General features: G+C 43.6%; 1 protein-coding gene across 2 annotated transcripts in view; it reads right to left on the bottom strand.

Annotated features, from left to right (window-relative positions):
* epha3 (eph receptor A3) overlaps positions 1–19,724 on the bottom strand; it is a 268,070-nt gene that overhangs the window by 63,856 nt on the left and 184,490 nt on the right. For both annotated transcript variants that reach the window (XM_086007038.1, XM_086007039.1), the window contains exon 6: positions 2,567–2,691. In XM_086007038.1, coding sequence (XP_085863164.1) covers positions 2,567–2,691 — 125 coding nt within the window. The remainder of the gene's footprint in view (positions 1–2,566; positions 2,692–19,724) is intronic.

Raw genomic sequence — 19,724 nt, 5'->3', positions numbered from 1 at the left:
TGCAAGTGATCCAGGAGGAAGACAATAGGGGCATTAAAATGGTGGCGTGGTTTGTTTTCATTTTCTTTGAACACTTTCGTTTATTAGCTGTAAAAATATTGGCGATGGGAAAAAAGGCCGTTTGACTGGGCTGGGCAGTTGGAGGTGGGAGGTGGGAGGTCTTATCATGTAACCTCCAGGAATGGGTCTGACCAGAGTTGGTAACCCTAGGTATGCCTGTGCCCCACAGAGCTGCCATCACCCCATAAAGCGAGGCCAGTTTATTAGCATAGTTTTGCCAGTGCTCCCAGTTGAGATGCGTTGGCAGAGCGCAGAGACCGTGGGGCAAGATATCAGGTACCAGAAAGGTGAAGGGGCTGCTGGCAACTCTTAGATCAGTGTGTGATTTTTTTTTTTCCACTCAAAATGTTGCTAGGGGAAGATTCTCTGATTGGGCATTGGAGGTAATGGAGAATGAGGCCCTGCCACGAAGGGAAAAAAGGCCAGCTAGCAAAGTAGAACATGAATTTGATTGCTGGCCTCTTCTGAAGTGCCTGTTACGAATGAGCGCCGTGTGTCTAATGCGCTACTTAGGAAATTTAGCCGCATTGTGGGAAGGAACCGTAATTTACATAAAAGTAGTCTGCTGCCAGACCACATAAGCAAGTGCAGCCATTTTACATCACTTTATCGACCTCTACTTCTATGTTCACTATTTCTAGTGATATGATAAATGGATACTTTTATGATTCTGTTAGAACTGGTGAGCAGATGGAACCTTCCTACAGTGTTTATGATGTTGCTAAAATGGCACGCAGAGGAAATTTTCCCCTCTGCGAGTATTTCTAGTATTTCTGTTAGTGACAGTTGAGCAAGGAATTTGCATAGCAATGCTCGCTCTTCTAAAATCAGGTGTTAGAAGGCTTTACAACATTTACTTTTGGGTTGTAGCAGTGTCAAGAAACAAAACAAATGATAGCGTTTTTAAAATAAAACAGGAAGACTGAAATTAAAAACCTTTGTCAGCATCTATAAAGAGAAAAAGACAGGTTAATGTTCAGCAGAACTCATATTTATATAGTATTTCTATATAGTCCAATATAATTGCTAAGCAATTAATCTATAGTTACAATATTCCAGAATCCCCCTTATTGATAGTTTGCTTCCTGACGAGATGTTTTTCAAATGCACTGTGCTCGAGATATTAGGCATTAGCTGGTGGGACAGAGTGACACACTAAGCTGGGGAGGAATGACAAGTGCAGTAATGGCAGAAACATTGTGTACTCTATGGCTGAATATTGGTATCTGCACAAGATCGTAGAATGTCTCTCAGTTGGGAAAAGAGTATGTTGAAGGCGAAAGCTGAAATGGTAGGACTGTGTACAGGAAGAGCTGAACAGAAGTGTGACAATGGATAGACAGCTGCGGGGGAGCGGATAGAAGGAAGAACACAATCGTGAGGTCTTATGGCATCAATGGGCAGCTTAGTTATGGTGACTGACTAACCTTTATACTGCACACTGTTTAATTGCAGTTCCTGTAATTACTAGTTATCCCTTTTTATTTGCATTACATTATTAATTGTGAAACTACAAGCAAAGTTATTACCTTCTAATTACATTGCTACTCAAATTCCATGGTAAAATGCTACCCTTGAGATCTGAAGCTTGGTACTGAATCCTTAAAACAAGACACAACCTGTGTAAATTAAAAAGGAAGCAGTCTATTTAGTGTGTTCTCTAAGAGCAGGAGAGCGGGAGCAGCAAAGTAAGGTAATTGGATTCATCAAGCTATTAAAGAACCATTTCCTCTGTGTTCTACGTGTAGCAAAATTGTACAGGAAACTTTGGTTTATCCGGAGGTTGTATGTCCTGAAACCTCGATCTAACGGCAGAAATCAGCAGCCGTTTTGGTAAGGTTTTTTTTCTTCTCCTAGCATTTTTTTTTAACAGTCAGGCTCTGGAAAGCGTCTCTGTAGCTTAGCAACAGCTTCAGAGACGCTTCCAAGGTACGGGCCGAGTGTTTACAAGCTGTTGCTAAGCAACAGTGTTTGTTGTCAGATACGGAGATGAAAACCTCCGTATCCTTCAACATTAGCGCTGGTCTATCTGGAAGTTTTGATAGATCAGCAGCAGCTCGGTCCCGTTGGTGCCGGATATAGCGAAGTTTCCTGTACATGCATTTCTAAAGTACGCATCTATGATTTGGCTTCACACGGCATACAGAGGAAATCCTCCCCCATTTGAGTCTAGCTGACTGGTACTAGAAGCAGGCCCAATTCATTCCTTCCCACCGATTCCTTATCCTCAACACCCACATTCGAGTTTCACTGCCTCATCTTAAGAACATTTTGTGAAATCAGACCGAGCATTTCAAACCAAAGCGTTCTTAGCGAAAGCTGATCAAAACCAAAGTGTAGCTCTGGCTTTAAAGTACGTCTACATACATGAGACAAATTAGCCACAGGAACTCGAGAAGAAATGACTGCCCCTTGAAGTGTTGAGAGATCATTTCCAACACTGTTTTCAGTAATGTGGATTTTTTTTAGGTTTGTTAAACACTCCGCTTTTTATTCATTTTCCCACCTTCTCATAGAATTTGACCTCGTAGTCTAATATGATCCCGTTAGGATGTTCTGGTTCTTGCCAAGATAGAGCAATGCTGTTTCGGGATGTCCGGTCCTTCTTAATGACAGTGACCAGAGACGGAGCTGAGAAAGAGCAAAATACAGTTAACGAACATTTTGCGTAAGCCTGTGCCAAGTGGAATCATTTCCATCCAAAACAATCTGTAATTAATGTTGTCCCTGTGGCAAGACTGAACAACTGGAGACGCTGTCTTTGAACACATTTTTGAAATGATAACGTTAACAAAGGATTTGTGAACTTCACAATGTTCAGATTCCTTCAAGTGGAGACTGCCACAACGGTGAGCAATCTGTCACAATCCTTAACCAAGTGACTGGTGTGTATCTGAATAGAGAAATACACAGGTATTGCATATGTCAGCCTAAAGCTTTGCCAAAGTCAGTCACAAATGTTTTTAAATTGCAGTCCATCCCTATTAAGCAAATAGTCGACATTTAACAATACTGAATCTTGAAATTACGGTAAAACATTGTTGCACAGACTCATCCACACTTTTAATCTTATTCCACAACTGCATTTAATGTAAAGTGTTTCTTAGTTATTAAAGGGATTGATATCCAGGCTGAATTCTTGCAATAAGCAGCACGAGCCTGCTCTGAAAACTGCACTGATGGAGGATGTGCCAGGTTTATATTTCAGCAGATGTCAAATCTACCCTAGCATCATTTTTAAAACATTGAAAAAAAATTTAATGTTCATCTTTCTTCCGCTGAAGGCAGTAGATCATGCTGGGTTATAGTTTCCTGAGTCTGTTACCTTGCCCAAGTGTAATGTTCTTCCTTTGTGACTATTGGCAGGCTAATCAAGTATGGGACCCAATCATTTCTTCATCCAACATTCACACTTCATGCGAGGAATTGCTGGTTGCTGATCAACCGCAGGGACTTTGATTGCTTTTTCCCTTCCCTAGTCTGGGAACACTGAGCCAATCCGATTGCTGCAATGGCTGAGATCAGCTAACTCAGAAAAGAGCAGGGATCAAACCCGAGAGCGTTCTGACTTGAATGGATCAGTACACATGCATGCAGTGCATTTCCCCACTGAACCACCAGTGGAGCCCCAAGACAAACATTTTCAATGCAGTCTTTATATTTTTCTTTTAGCTTTTCTTAAAACTAAAATAACCCGATAATCTTCCAGTGCTCTGCTCCTGGTGGAAAGCCTCGCCCACTGGCAACGCGTATCTAGAAATACCAGCGCACGCGGCACACGATTTTCCAACCATTACACGGAATTACACAGAATCTACAGCACAGAACCAGGTCATCCAGCCCAACTGGTCTAGGCTGGTGTTTATACTCCACACGAGCCTCCTCCCACTCTAATTACCTCTTCCCATCCTGCCCCGAGATCCTTCTATTCCCTTCTCCCTCAGGTATGCATCAAGCCTCCCCTCAAATGCAGCAATGCTTTCTCCTTCAACCACTCCATGAGGCAGCAAGTTCCACATTCTCACCACTCGGTGTAAAGAAATTCCTCCTAAATTCTGTATTTGGTTGGTGAATGCCTATCTTGTATTAATGTCCCTTTGTTCTGGACTCACACACAGGTTTCTCCACATCCACCCTATCAAACTCCTTCATAATTTTAAAGGCCTCTATCAGGTCTCTTTTTAGTCTTCACTTTTCCAGACCAACGAGCCCCAGCCTATTCAATCTTTTCTCATAGTTGCACCCATTAATTCCAGTAATATCCTTGTAAATCTTTTAACTTTTTAATTTACATCCTAGCTCCGGGCACTCCCTTAGCAGGGTCAGCTCCCTGTTCTTTCATATATCTTTGGTTCTGACATGGACCATGACAACTAGTTCTTCTCCCTCCCCTTCCAAGTACTTTTCCAGCCGCTTCGAAATATCCCTGAGCCTGGCACTGGGTGGGCAACAGACCCTCTTGGACTCTCAATTGCGACAGCCGAGGTCACCCTTTATAACCTTAATTATCGAATCCTCTAAGACGACAACCTTTCTATCCTGCTTGGAAAATCATTAATAGCGTGCACCCAAGTTTTGGATATGAGTGAGCAGTTGGCGAGACTCCCTGCTGGAAGCCTGACGTTGGAAATTAAAGCTAACAGATTTGTAGGTTATTGTTTTTTATCCTTCTTTGTATGTAAAAGAACAAAGTGCCTTATAAGTAACACTACCATGACAATATTGCTCCTGTAACTTGCTGTATCATGGTTGGTTAATGGTGCAACAGAAATCATGAAACAAGCACCATTGTTTCATCTTGCAGGGCAACAGAACGGAATATAAGGGGTAGATGCAGAAAATAGTTTGGAGTTTTTGGTTTCCATTCGCCAAACAGGAATATTCATCTAAGTGGAGCGGACTCTGTACAGCCCAGCCCTGTTACAGCCTTGTCAGCACATTCCAAATATGCAGAGAACTGTTTGTTTGCCCCTGCTTTCAGAATAAATAGCAACTTAGTCACTGTCAGTATAAGTACAGGAGACACAAGGTAGTAAACACAAGCATCTCTTTCCAGAGATACCTTTAGGCTGTTAATTATTACACCAGGAAATCCCAATCAAGTTACTCCCGAATCAATACCATGACTTAACGTTACACTCACATCTACATTAAGTTAGTGGGCCTGACGCACTCCAAGTATGCATCATGCAAAAGTTGAGAATGAATATATTTTGCGTAGAGATTTATATCTTTTCTAAAGCGGTTGTATTCATTTCTGATACCAGATCAATAAATACTGATGCTTCCACCACCAGCACAGCTAGCTAGCCCTGTTCTCAGATCTCGACTCTTGTGTTACAGTAAATGTACGTGCACACTTTGCAGTGTACATAACTCTGAGACAAACCAGATGTGAGTGAATTGTCAGCTTGTAGCAGTTATGTATTAGAACCTGATTAACGCATGTGTTTTCCTTGGGGCAGAATTGGGTCGAGGACTTGAGACAGATTGCTGTGAATAGTACTTTGCGTTTGGCTATGCGACACCTGGAGTTTGGAATTTTACTCCAAACGAAGCTGGGAACAAGAAACTCTGCCCTGGTGTTTGACATTTTGAAGGCACTAAAATCTGGGGAGGGGGACCTCCTAAATCTGCCTCGTGTGAGCTCTCATAGCAACCAGGATCTCTTCGCCACCCCACTCCAACCCCAAAGCTTCAAAACAAATAGATGACTTGCACATGAAGCCCATCTGGATCACTAGAAATGTGGCATGAAATGAGTTGCTAATCCTGAACAGAAGTTTTGGAGATTTGTAGCATATTTCTTCAAGTCACAACACATTAATATAGTGTTTCTTGCACGATTTACTAATTTAACAGCAATATGTGGATAAACAGAACCACATGGTGTCATCATTGAGCATCACCTCCAATAGAGGGCAATGTTTCAATCATAGCACTGTGACAAAGTTTAAACATCGACATATGAGCAAACCTTCAAGCAAGAGTCCTTTCGGAAGAATCATTGAAAAATGAAAGGCTTTGAGCACGTGTAGAATGGATAATCCTGAAAGATTAATGGTTTTGTCTTCTCATGTAAGTTGCCTGAATAGACAGATATGATTAGAGGTTACTTCAAAAGGCCAGCAAAATATTATTCTTTTCTCAACATTTGCCAATCAAAACAAGGATGTAGGTTTAATTGGTAAAGTTTCTATTTGTCTGCAGCGCTCAGTCTTATAAAGTACGAATGAGTTATTGTTGGAATCCGTTGCTACAGAATTAAATACTTGCATTCTGCAATAATTGCCCGATAGTTGTGGAAGTAATTGAGAAAACATGAACTGCTCAATTGAGAAAACATGATCAAAGTTTTCTCAATGTATTCTATACAAGTAAGTGATATTTTCATTGTCCAGGAACATGCTGACTGCAGTGATAGTGGTTTGTTATTCCTTGATACTAGTGTACAGCATGCAATCCTTTCCAGACATTTTTTCCACAGTAAACACACTTAACGGACAGAACTCGCTCATTGAAACAATTCCCTCAGCACAACATCGCCATGACGATATCTCATTAAAAAATGTATTTGGTTATATTTGAACTTTGAAATTTGCGGCAGTTTTCTTCAGAATTTTAACACTGAATTGTTTAATTTTTATCAAATCTTGAAGGACAGCCTACTAGATAGAATGCAGCAAGTATATTCAACTATTTGTCTGATGGACTGTACACTGGCAAAACCTTGTCCATGACTGGTATTTCTACCCTGCTTAGTTCTAACACAAATAAACTGTAATATATGTTAGTTTTTATTTGTCAAGCTAACAAGCCCCCTCTATGAAGATGTTAAAACATCAGTAATGATGTTTGCTTTCAGAGCGTATCCCCTGTTTCAGGAAGTGGTACATTTCACTCCAACACGCAGGAAAAAAGTGATAAAAAATTTTGGGGGGGGAAATCTGGTTTTCCTGCGTTTAGTTCTCTAATTACATTTGGTGAGGAAATGGGAGGTAGGGGAGAAAACCTGCAATGGGCGCGCTTAACACAACTGCCAACAGTCTTAAGGTTACGAGCACAACTCTAAAAGTGCAAGGGTGAAATCCAGATTAGAAAGCGTATAAATCACACCCCTTTTTTACAGATGCCATTTTGGTTAAAAAAAATCTATCTAAAAACATAAGAAAAAATCAAGAACAGGAAAGGCCACTCAGACCATCAAACTTGTCCTTCAAGTATGTATATATTCCTATATCTACCTACTGTTGTATTTCTATGTGGTTGTAACTACACTTTGTGATACTGTATTAGTAATGAATGTGTAAGCACGTGCATTTGAAATGTCTCTTGTTAACATAGGAAGTAAAACAAAGAGGTTCATGCCTTTGTTAAAATAGTAGTGTTTAATACAATGTGCTTTCAACCCACAGAGCCGCACACAGCACAGAAGGAAGCCATTTGGCCCATCATGTCTGTGCTGACTGTTTCGTATAGCAATCCAAAACTACCCCACTCTCTCCCACAGCCGTCCATCTTCCTCCCCTTTAAGTGTTTCTTCCCTTTAACGATGGTTGGTCTCTGTCTCCTCGACTCCCTGTGGCGAAGCATTCTATTCTCCAACTATTCTCTGCAAAAATGAAATTTCTCCTAGCCTCTCTCCTCATTCTCTTAGTGCTAACTTTATATTGCCAACCCCTCATCACTCACTCTGTTACATCTCCTCGACCTTTTCTGCCTCAGTGGAAATATACTCATTACTTCAAGTCTACCCCCATCACTATAGTTTTTTATTCATGGCTGCATCCTGGTGAATCTACACAGTATTTTCTCGATGACTTTAACATCCATTCTATAATAGGTGCCTTAAAAACGGTACACAGTCAGGGCCATTTTGACTTTTGGGCAACCGACAAGACAACAACAGCAACTTGCATTTATATAGCACTTTTAACATAGTAAAACGTCCCAAGGTGCTTCACAGGAGCGTTACCGAACAAAATTTTGACACCGAGCCACATAAGGAGATATTAGGACAGGTGACCAAATGCTTGGACAAAGAGGTAGGTTTTAAGGAGCGTCTCAAAGGAGGAGAGGTGGAGGGATTTAGGGAGGGGTTTCCAGAGCTTAGGGCCTTGGCAGCTGAAGGCACGGTGAAGAGACCGCCGCGATTGAGGTCTCGACTTCGTTTGAATTCAGTAGCAAGCTGTGGACGCCAAACGGGCATCCCAATGCAGCTTACAAGTCTTCAGAGTGTCGGCCGGCTGGGACACAGGCAGAGGCCCAGAGCTAGGTCCTTGGAGGGAGGCCAGGCCAAGCCGAGGCGAGGCAAGACTGAGCCGCCATCGGCCTGCAGTATTTTTTTTTGGAACCAGAAGGAGCGGTCCTCTTAACCTGGTTATCGCCAGGGACCAAAATCGGTGACGCATTAAAAAGGGGCTCCCGAAGTCGGAGGCCTGAAGCCCACTCTAAATTGGTCCTTGGTCCTCATCGCCGTAATTCCAGTGAGCTGCAGACGCCAATCAGACATCCCAATGCAGCTCGCCGGTCCGGATGGTCCCAAAATCAGCTGGCTCAGACGCCAAGCCAGCCCGCAAGTAAATCCTGGAAGCGGGGAGGGTAGGCGGATGGGATGGAGGCGAGCACAAGCTGGCAGCAGCCTGCAGTATTGCTGAGGAGCCAGGAGGAGCAATCCTCTTTAGTTTCAGCTTCTCATCATCAATATAAACTGTATCATGTACTCTGGTACAAATGAGGGGGGGGGCAGGGTGTTGGAGGTGGGGAGGCGGGAAATTGGTTCCCGACGCACCTGTTTTTTGAACGCAAAATGGGCATTGAGGGGAGCTCCACATTGAGGTAAATGAAAACCGAAAAACTGACCTGATCTTCAGCGGCCTCCAGTGGTCATTTTAAGGAGCACTAATTAGGCCGGCGTAGACGAAGAAAAACTGAGCGGAGCGTGCTCAACGCATATTCTGCCCAGTTTTTGCCAAAATTGGCATCCGGGTCTTGAAACAATGGTTAGGCTCCTGATTAGCATATTCAAGGAGCCCAACGCCTGTTTCAGGCAGGCAGCCCGGGCCCTCGATAGTCACTGGCTGTCAATTTGGCACCCGGTGCACTCCGGGGATGGTTTGAGCACAGGAGATTGTGTCTGGAAATTGCTCCCCTCAATGTCCATTTTGCACTCAAAAAACAGGTGCCATGGGGACCAACTTCCCCCCATTTGTGCCAGAGTATATTATACAGTTTACATTGATGAGAAGCTGAAACTAGTTTGCACGGCACAAATTGCATGATAGAGTTAGCCTATTTGATCCACAGAAAAGTAATTTACCTCATAATTTGGGCATTTGAATTATTTTGAGCAAAGCTGCTTATTTATTCTTTCAAATGGTCACCGAGGGTGCTGTGTTTGAACAAAAATGACAGGATGCATTCGATGTGATTACAGCCCTTCCTTGTCTTTACTTTCTTGTATTCATATAGTCGTCTCTCTTGGGTGAAAAAGTATAGTGTCTGGTGAAAGTAAAGGGTCATATTTAAAGAATTAACACTTAGGGAGGGCAGATGACTAAAGAAAACACAAGTTTTCAAATGCAGTAAATTCTCTCAAAACGGAAAGGATTAACCTCTTTGTGCTATCATAAAAAAATACTATGGGTGGCCTAATGTTAAACTTATCCCTCTGTTAAGCCTCTCCCTTCATTAATTAGATGCCTGTTAAGCTTATACTCCTATCAAGCTTTCTTATATTGAGCTTCTCCTCTGTTATTCTCTATCCTTTATCTAAGTAATATGGCCTCGCCCCCTTCCTATCTCTGTAATCTCCTTCAGCCCCACAAACCCCCCCTCCCCCCTCCCGAGATATCTGCGCTCCTCTAATTCTGCCCTCTTGAGCATCCCTGATTATAATCGTTCAACCTTTGGTGGCTGTGCCCCCTGTTGCCTAGGCCCTTAGCTCTGGAATTCCCTGCCTAAACCTGTCCGCCTCGCTACCTCTCTTTCCTCCTTTAAGATGCTCCTTAAAACCTACATCTTTGACCAAGCTTTTGGTCACCTGCCCTGACTTATCCTTATGTGGATCGGTGTCAAATTTCTTTGTCTTATAATACTCCTGTGCAGCGCCTTGGGATGTTTTACTATTTTAAAGGCGCTATATAAATACAAGTTGTTGTTGTTGTAAGTATATGCCTATTGAACCTATCCCTCTATAAACCTAACACCTTTGTTAAGTTGAACCCTCTGTTAAGTTCATAGATGTTTAAAAGATCTTTAGGCAGTCTGATGCCGTCTCTTCATTGTAAATGCAAGACAGCATTTTTTCCCAATCAATTGCTTTTCACTGTGAAATGCACTTTGGATTTATTACTTTTAAAATATTCTTCCAATGTCAGTAAATTAAGCAAGATTTCCCCCATTGTCATCATGCAAAATATTACTTGTCTTTTTTTGTTATATAAGGCTTCCCTTGGCCTGGGATATTATTAATGGAGCCTTAATACCTCTGTGACCTTTCAGCTAACCTACAATTTTTATAGGTGATTGCCGGAACTAGAAAGTGGGGAATTAGAGAACTGGGAAAAGGAAGCTCACTGAGAACAGGAAGCTCTCTACGACAGTTTAAAATGTCAAAGGTTAAGAATAAACTGGGAGCACTGATCCAGAAATGGAGGTGAGGAGGCATTGTCCTCTCTTATCTCTGTCGCTGAGAGTCAACCATAAATCTTCACAATGTTCACAATAACAGCACATCGCACTGTTACATTCTGCATCCATGTTGTTAAAAAACTTCCTCAAAACGAAGAATCTTGTATTTATACAACGCTTTTTACGACCTCAGGACGTCCCAAAGAACTTTAGAGTGTAGTTACTGTTATAATGTAGGGAAACGCAGCAGCCAAGTTGCGCACAGCAAGCTCCCACAAACAGTAGTGAAATAATTGACCAGATAATGTGTTTTTTTTTAAACACTGTTGGTTGAGGGATAAATATTGGCCAGGATACCGGAGAGAACTCCCGGTTAAGCAGCGCTTTGATTTCAAAATTCTCATCCTTGTTTTCAAGTCTCTCCATGGCCTCGCCCCTCCCTATCTCTGTATTCTCCTTCAACCCCACAAACCCCCAAGATATCTGCGCTCCTCTAATTCTGCCCTCTTGAGCATCCCTAATTTTAATCGCTCAACCATTGGTGGCCGTGCCTTCTGTTGCCTAGGACCTAAGCTCTGGAATTCCCTGCCTAAACCTGTCCGCCTCGCTACCTCTCTTTCCTCCTTTAAGACGCTCCTTAAAACCTACCTCTTTGACCAAGCTTTTGGTCACCTGCCCTAATTTATCCTTTTGTGGCTCGGTGTCAAATTTTTTGTCTTTTAATACTCCTGTGAAGCACCTTGGGACGTTTTACTATGTTAAAGGCACTATATAAATACAAGTTGTTTTTGTGGTTGCTCTTCTTCGAAAGAAGGCATCCCATTTTTTAAAATTTTCTTCCACCTACAGCGGCTGATTCTTTCTGGGGTACAGTTCCACATAGGAGCCCTATGGTACCTCACCACTTCATGTATGAGGCTAGACAGTGAGTGGCAACCGGCTATTCAACTGTGTAAGGCATCACAGCGGAGACCAATCCTGTTCTCACTTCACGCAGGGGTCACTGGATAGTAACTTTTACCCTCCGTAACATATGGGTGCTGAGGCAAATACTTCTGTCCTGGCCAGTATGGTCTGTTTGTTAAAATCAAGGATCAGACAAGACATACATAGGAGCGATGAATATGCTGCATGTTATGTGGTAAGTTCCACTTGTACAAATATGGTTTCACACCTGTAGCCATGGGGATCCTTGCAACACATCTGTGAGGCATTAACATTTGAACGGGGCTGCCACAAGTGCTGTGGGAGTCTGCAATCAGGAAGGGAGGCGAACACTGTCTTGAGCAAAGGGGCTTGTTATTGTCTGGGGAAGAAGGATACAGACTCGCGATTCATCAACCCTTGCGGCTTTTATTTTCTTTTAATAGTAAAATGAGCTGACAGCAATGGAATTTATAGAATTTAAAACCATTAAAAAAAATTCATTTGCTTTTAGGTAGAAGGAGGCACAAAGTGCTTTCATGCTGGTGTGTGCCTGACTGAGGGGCAAAGGCAGTTTCCACACCTTTATATTACCGCTAGGTTCGTTTTTACTCATTTCACCTTCGTGCTTTGAACTATATTGCATTTCATCAATAACTAATAACGTGTTTGTCACATTTTTTCTATTTTATAGTTTCCTGGTACGGCCTTTCACCCCCCCACCCCAAGTCTCCAGGGAGATAAGGAAGTTTAGATTTAAAGGGCAATCCTCCTAGGACATCAGCAATGTTGCAAATCGCAGGCAGCAGTTTAAGGGCAGCAGGCTCGGGTATTAAACAACGATTTCTCACTGGTACGGCGGGATATTCCCCAGTAAAACCAAGGGCACTCGAGCTGTCTGACAGCTCGCACAGCGATTATCCCAAAGGAAACATTTTTAATAAGAAATGGATTTTAAATAAGAATCCTTCTCTGACGCAGGTCAGTGAAAGACACGAGGTTAACTGTTTCAATTACTAGTGAAGTAACAGTGAAATGAAGAACTTATTGGTCAAATTCAACAATTCCAAAGTTTACTGACGAAATAATGGAACATCTTCAGGAGGAAGTAAACCCAGAGAAGTAAGTTCTTGGGTCTCATCAAGCATGCTTTTTCACAAGGTCCTTTCTTATTCCTAAATATTTTCCAACCAATGAAGCATGGCTTATTCAGTCTATTTCTGTGACATTGATGTCAATCGCTACACATTTAACATTTTGATCATGTTATGTAGGAACATGGGAACATAGCAACAGGAGTAGGCCATTCAACTCCTCGAGCCTGTTCCGCCATTCAATTAGATCATGGCTGATCTGTATCTTAACTCCATCTATCTGCCTTGCCTAACAAAAATCCATCAATCTCAATTTTGAAATTTTCAATTGACCCCCAGCCTCAACAGCTTTTTGGGAGGGAGAGTTCCAGATTTCCACCAAACATCACCTGACATGCATGTGACAAGATTTATCTCACAATATATTAACACGTCAGATTTTTCAGATTCCCTGTAAATACTGCAATGCAAAAAGAAGGGCTTTATCACAAGCAATTCCTGGAGGAGTTACTGTTAGTGACTCTGATAGCAACCCTACTGTTAGTGACTCTGATAGAATCCTGACTATTTCCAGACATTAGGCCCTGGATTTTCCTCTTTAAGGCACAGTTTTAGTGGGCGGTCCCTCCCTGCAGGTCTGCCCCAGCCCCAACCCATTTTCCTTCATCAGCACTCATTAGACATGCACAGCGGGCTCCTGTTGGGATTCCTGCTGTCAAGAGGAGCCCGCCAGCGCAAGCCAGGAATCTCTGGCGTTGCGCAGCACCCGGAGATCCAACAAGGGATTTAAAGGGGCAGAAGCGCCCCAAAGATTGGAACGACACCTCCCATTCACCTCGGGCAAGACCCAGTCCTTCAGCGGGTAAATCCCTGGAGCCACCTGGAGGAAAATAAGGTCACTACAAGGTCCTCTCCTTCCATTTGGGTATTTAACGCAGCTTCCCGGGGCCTACTGCCACCTCTGCATGAGGAGGGCGGGGTTGGAGCTGGCATCGAGGTTCCTGAGGGGAGGGGGAGGTGAGGGAAATCCCAGTGAGGCAGCGGTAGGCCTCACTGTGTGAATTTTCTGACATTCTCCATCGCGAACCTACAGTTTTTTTTAATCCTGGATATATAGCAGACCATAAACTTAAATGATCAATAATTCCCCAAGAAGACTTTTTGTACAGTGGCTGCCATTGCAGAGAGTCGGTAGGGGACGTTCTTTTTTTTCTAACATTTTGTGGCTCAAGTCCAACTGTATTCACTGGGGCCGTATTAATCAATGAAGGGCACCCAGGGGGCTGATGATAGCTATAACAACAGGGGTTAGGCAAGCTCCCACCAGCCTTATCTGCACCACCAAAAGCATTCACCACAAAAGGGGGAAATAGTATTGCCAGCCTGTTCCCTTCGAAAGCAGCCCAAACAGGAACTAAGACCGAATGAATTGCTGCAACCCTTAAACATACATTACTCCCAACACATACACGTGCAATTTACCAATGTACTTTCCCACAGCAGCATGAAAAAAGAAGACTTGCATTTATATAGCACCTTTCACGACCACCGGATGTCCCAATGCGCTTTACAGTCAATGAAGTACTTTTTGGAGTGTAGTTACTGTTGTAATGTAGGAAACGCAGCAGCCAATTTGCGCACAGCAAGCTCCCACAAACAGCAATGTGATAATGACCAGATAATCTGTTTTTTTGTTATGTTGGTTCAGGGATAAAGATTGGCCAGGACACCGGGGATAACTCCCCTGCTCTTCTTCGAAATAGTGCCATGGGATCTTTTACATCCCCGAGCGAGCAGACGGGGCTTCGGTTTAACGTCTCATCCGAAAGACGGCACCTCCGACAGCGCAGCATTTCCTCAGCACTGCACTGGAGTGTCAGCCTAGCTTTATGTGCTCAAGTCTCTGGAGTGGGACTTGAACCCACAACCTTCTGACTCAGAGGCGAGGGCACTACCCATTGAGCTTCGGCTGACACTTGCAATCAAAAAATAACTAAAATGTTTTGAAATAATAAAATAAACAAGATTACATCCCAAGCATATTGCTCCAGCTCTCAGGACAAGGGGGAAATCTATTTTGCAGCGCCACTGCTATTTTTAACATCCATCCACCACGAGTAAGAATATCACCCTCAGGGTGTTTTACAAGAGGGGTAGAAAAAAAATCCAGGCTTGAAAACGCCGGTGAAATCCTTGAAAGTGTGAGGAAGAACTCACTCCTGAAATTCAGACACATTCACAGATATCGACAGCATAGGAGTAGCCAACACCTCTGCCATTGTTAAAACATATATCCACCCTACTTCAGGATTTCAATGCACTGATGTTTTCTTCAAGAGACTTTGCCCATTCCCTTAGGTCTCCCTCGGCCACACACTGGACAAAAGGACAGATAACCGGTTCCTAGATCCTCTACCTCGAGCAGGTCTGAGAGTGGGTCGAGAGATGCCTCCCTTTCCATTTTTCCCACGCTCCCCTGGTTGTTGCTCTACAGCTCCCCCTGGTGGTACAGTTTAGATCAGGAACTCTTTGCTAATACTTTTGACAAATGCTCATGAGGGAACACTGACGTGGAACTGTCATCTAAGTAGGCCGATAGTTTACATGTTGATGCAGGCCTTGTAAACTTAGTAGTGTTCTCCAATTGCCCTGAAGGCAACCCATGTTATTTTACGGACTTTTGTTTATTCTCAATCTGCGTGGGTAAAACTCACATAGAGCCAGTGCCATGAACTTTGATACAGTTCAGGAATAAAATGAACAAGAGATCGTGCACATTGGAAAGGAAGATTTAGCGTGTCGGTTATTATTCAGATCAGCTTCCGAACCAGCATTTATTATTCCTGTTCTACCTCAGATTTTGCATACATGTTTAGCAGACTGTTATATTAATCAAGAAACAGTCAGTCTGCCAGGATTCCACAATATCTTAAGAAATAACAATCCTTTGCCTTGCCCCAGCTGAATAGTACAACAGATCTGAAATGTTACATTTTTATTTATAGCAGGGCTGTTTGATTGTCAAAAGATATATGTCCTTTTAAAGGGAGCACGTCTAGATCTTGAACTGAAACAGGCCGCAGCTGTAATAATAGTAAGTGAAGCACAGACTTACTATATCATGTCGTTAAATGGCTTTTAATAATTTGTGATATTTTTCACGAGCACCTGTAGGGGGAACAATCCATATCAGGCAATAAACTTCTCTTTGGTCGTGTAGATTAAAGTGAAGATTCAGCTTCCCAGGAATGCTTTTGAATAGGAACAAAATAATCAGGAACTGTCAACCTTTTCTAATTCAGACCACACCAATATGTGCCGTACACTGAAAGCTTTCATGCTTCTGGACTGCATGAGAAGGGAAGGCCACAGTGAACAATAACATCTCTGGTAGCAATAATATAAATAAAAGCAGTAGTTCAGTGCTTTATTGCTCAGATTTGCAGATGTCAAATGGGATGAGGGAAGAAGTCTAACTAATGGGGCACGCCGCGAGATTCCCCGCTCCAGCAAATTCTGGGCCAATATTTTTAGCAAGTCTTACTGGGCAAATTGATGGGATTAATAAGCATCGTAATCCGATCCTGTACAATCACTAGTCAATGTAGGGTAGACATCTTATACCCTCACCCTGCCCAATCAGTGGCTAAGCTCCACGTGGGAGGATGTCCTCTTTCGGATGAGACATTAAATTGGGACGCCGTCTGCTCTCTCAGGTGGATGTAAAAGATCCCATGGGACTATTTTGAAAAAGAGCAGGCAAGTTATCCCCAGTGTCCCGGCCAATATTTGTCCCTCAATCAACATCACTAAAACAAATTATCTGGTCATTATCACATTGCTGTTTATGGGAGCTTGCTGTGCACAAATTGGCTGCCGCGTTTCCTACATTACAACAGTGACTACACTCCAAAAAGTACTTCATTGGCTGTAAAGCGCTTTGGGGTGTCCTGATGTTATGAAAGTCACTATAGAAATGCACGTCTTTCTTTTCTCTGGTGACTATTGATCTGAACCTGTGGACATGTTGTTATGATTTATCCGCAGTAGCTAACAAAGAAAACCATCCCCCTGTATTCTGAAGGGCCTTTTTATTTATTTTCAATAACGTTTGTGATAACGTCACTCTCATCTCAGGATTGACTGGGAGCAGGGGAAAGTCTGGGGTTTTTTTTAAAGGTGAGAATGGGCGGAAATATGTTGTCACCAATCCAGCAACCTAGAAAAATCTGGGAATTTATCAGCGGCAATTTGTAAAAGTCGATTTTCAAAAGGTCTCCACATATGGGAGCACCTTCACCACACGGACTGCAGCGTTTCAAGAAGGCGCTCACCACCACCTTGAGAAAGGCAATTAGGGATGGGCAATAAATGCTGGCCTTGCCAGCGACGCCCACATCCCGTGAATTAATAAATTAAAAAAATTAAAAATTACTCTGCCTTTTTCTTGTACAGTTCTCCACAGACAAAAAGTGCTGCTCTTAGATGTGGTGATCCAAACACAAAAGAGTGGATTTCCCAGTTAAAACGCTCCTAGGGCAGGTACAGCCGGCCATGCGGACTGACTGCTTCTGCATGGCCAATCCTGCCGAAACTCCCGGGATCAGGCATCATTGTGCATTCCATGCAACCTCCACTTGCTCATCGGCCGAGTGCAGGAAGCTCACACACTGAGAGGTGAGGTTTCCTAGATTGGCGTGGGCTCTTAAAGGGTTGAGCCGTTTAAAGTGGTCACTTTTTCTTCTCCCCTCCATACTAAAGTGAAAGATTACTACGCAAAATTACAAAAGCAAAGAAGTGCTTGGGAATGGAAACTAATAGGATTGTTATCCAGCCATGGAAATGTGTATGCAGCATTTGAAAACTAACATTAGGTACTTGGGGCTAGAAATTTGATGCATTTGCGCCTCTCGTTAGCGTCCCCGGTGCTAATGGGGCGCAAACGACTTTTTGCCCGGGCGCGGCACCGCTACCAACTCCCACTACATTCAGAGGGAATTTAGCGGCAGCAGTAACTGGTAGCGCCCCGATCCGCTGTGCAGGTGATGACGACATCACCGTGCGCAGTGCCCTGTTTTTGCCCCGCCTGTAAAATTGGCCCGCGCCCCCTGAATCTGCGCCAGGCGATGACAGCGACCGATTCAGGGGGTGGGAACGCAGCGGCAGGAGGCTCGCGGGGCGCTAAGTAAAGGGAAGGTGGCGGGCGGGGAAAAAAAGCGCCCGACTTACTTGTTGCGGCCCGTTGCCTCTTTCAACGCGGGGTCCGTGCTGCAATCTGGCACCCAGCACTCCTCTTGCATGCCGGGCTGCTGGCACGGCACCCCGCTTCTCGGCGGTCCAGGTAGGGCCCCGCAGAGTTGTGGACTTGGGCCCTCCCCTTTAATGAGGGGAGGAGCCCTTCCATGCGGCAGCGTTATGTGGCCCAGTGCTGCAGAACGCACCAGCCCCATATTCGGAGTTAGCGCTCTAAGAAGGAAGTGAAGTGCTTGATTTAGCGCTCCAATTCCCTTTTGGGGCGCTAAAACTGAATTTCGTGGTCACCGGCGCTAATTAGCACCAGGCGCTGAAGTTAGCGCCCAGGCGAAGTTAGCGCCCCAAAATGGTCGATACCGAAATTTTCCCCTTGGATTGCAATGTTAATAAGGAATGGATGTAGGGTAAAAAGAAATGAAACGTTACAGTGACTCTCTGGGATGTACGCACAGTGCAAGGGACAACTTGTAAAAATGTTGTTCCTATCAATAATTACTGTCCTAGAAGTGAGTGAGGTGGGTGGGGGGAATTTGTACAGTTATGTACAGTTGCAAAGAGTGTGCACTGGCAAGGAAGGTGATTGAGCAGTTTATTTTTTTTAACCTGAGTGAAAAATCACAAGGTTACAAACCAAGTGAATTACTGCATTTTGTTTTGTAATGATGCTCAACATTTTTCAATTACTTTTTTTAAAAATTGTGAGATGGGGAAATTCCCTCAAAAAGAACCCTAATTGGCTGCAAAGTCCGTGGTGAGCAAACTGCAGTAAAGCTGTTATTTAAAGCTTACCCCGATGAGCAACAAATAAAATACATTGATTAAAGAAATTTGTAATGAAAATCAATGACGCACATGACCGATGTTCCTATTTCAGATGAGCTAAAGGGAAGGGGTTTAAAGATGCACACTATTTCTCATCAATGGTAAGTTCCTGAACAAACTCTGGCTATTTAGTAGATGGTACCCTTGCAGTGCTAATGCAGTCAATAAGACAAATAGCAGGGTTTTCCTCCTTGGCATCCAAGAGCAGCCTCCACAGAGAAGAGCCCTTCAGAACACCTAGCAAGAAATAGCTGGCAGGGCTTATGATCTCTGCAACGCCATGTCGACCTGGCTGCAACTGTGAAAGTAGGTGGCAGAGCTGAGGCGGTTAAGAAGGCAAATGGTATGTTGGCCTTCGTAGCGAGAGGGTTTGAGTACAGGAACAAGGATGTCTTGCTGCAGTTGTACAGGGCCTTGGTGAGACCACATATTGAGTATTGTGTGCAGTTTTGGTCACCTTATCTGAGGAAGGATGTTCTTGCCATGGAGGGAGTGCAGCGAAGATTCACCAGGCTGATACCTGGGATGGCAGGAATAACGTATGAGGAGAAATTGGGTCGATTGGGCTTATACTCGCTGGAGTTTAGAAGAATGAGAGGGGATCTCATTGAAACTTATAAAATTCTAACAGGACTAGACAGACTAGATGCAGGCAGGATGTTCCCGATGGTCGGGGAGTCCAGAACCAGGGGTCACAGTCTAAGGATAAGGGGTAAGCCAGTTAGGACAGAGATGAGGAGGAATTACTTCACCCAGAGTGTGGTGAACCTGTGGAATTCTCTACCACAGAAGGCAGTAGAGGCCAATTCATTAAATATATTCAGGAAGGAGTTGGATATATTTCTTAAGGCTAAAGGGATCAAGGGGTATGGGGAGAAAGCAGGGACAGGGTACTGAATTTGGATGATCAGCCATGATCTCATTGAATGGCGGAGCAGG

Source organism: Somniosus microcephalus, chromosome 14, assembly GCF_052327205.1.
Source record: "Somniosus microcephalus isolate GS21.2 chromosome 14, FLI_Smic_1.0, whole genome shotgun sequence".
Classification (NCBI taxonomy): Eukaryota; Metazoa; Chordata; class Chondrichthyes; order Squaliformes; family Somniosidae; genus Somniosus; species Somniosus microcephalus.
The sequence above is the reverse complement of the archived record's forward strand: the minus strand, read 5'-3'. Positions and strand labels throughout refer to the sequence as shown.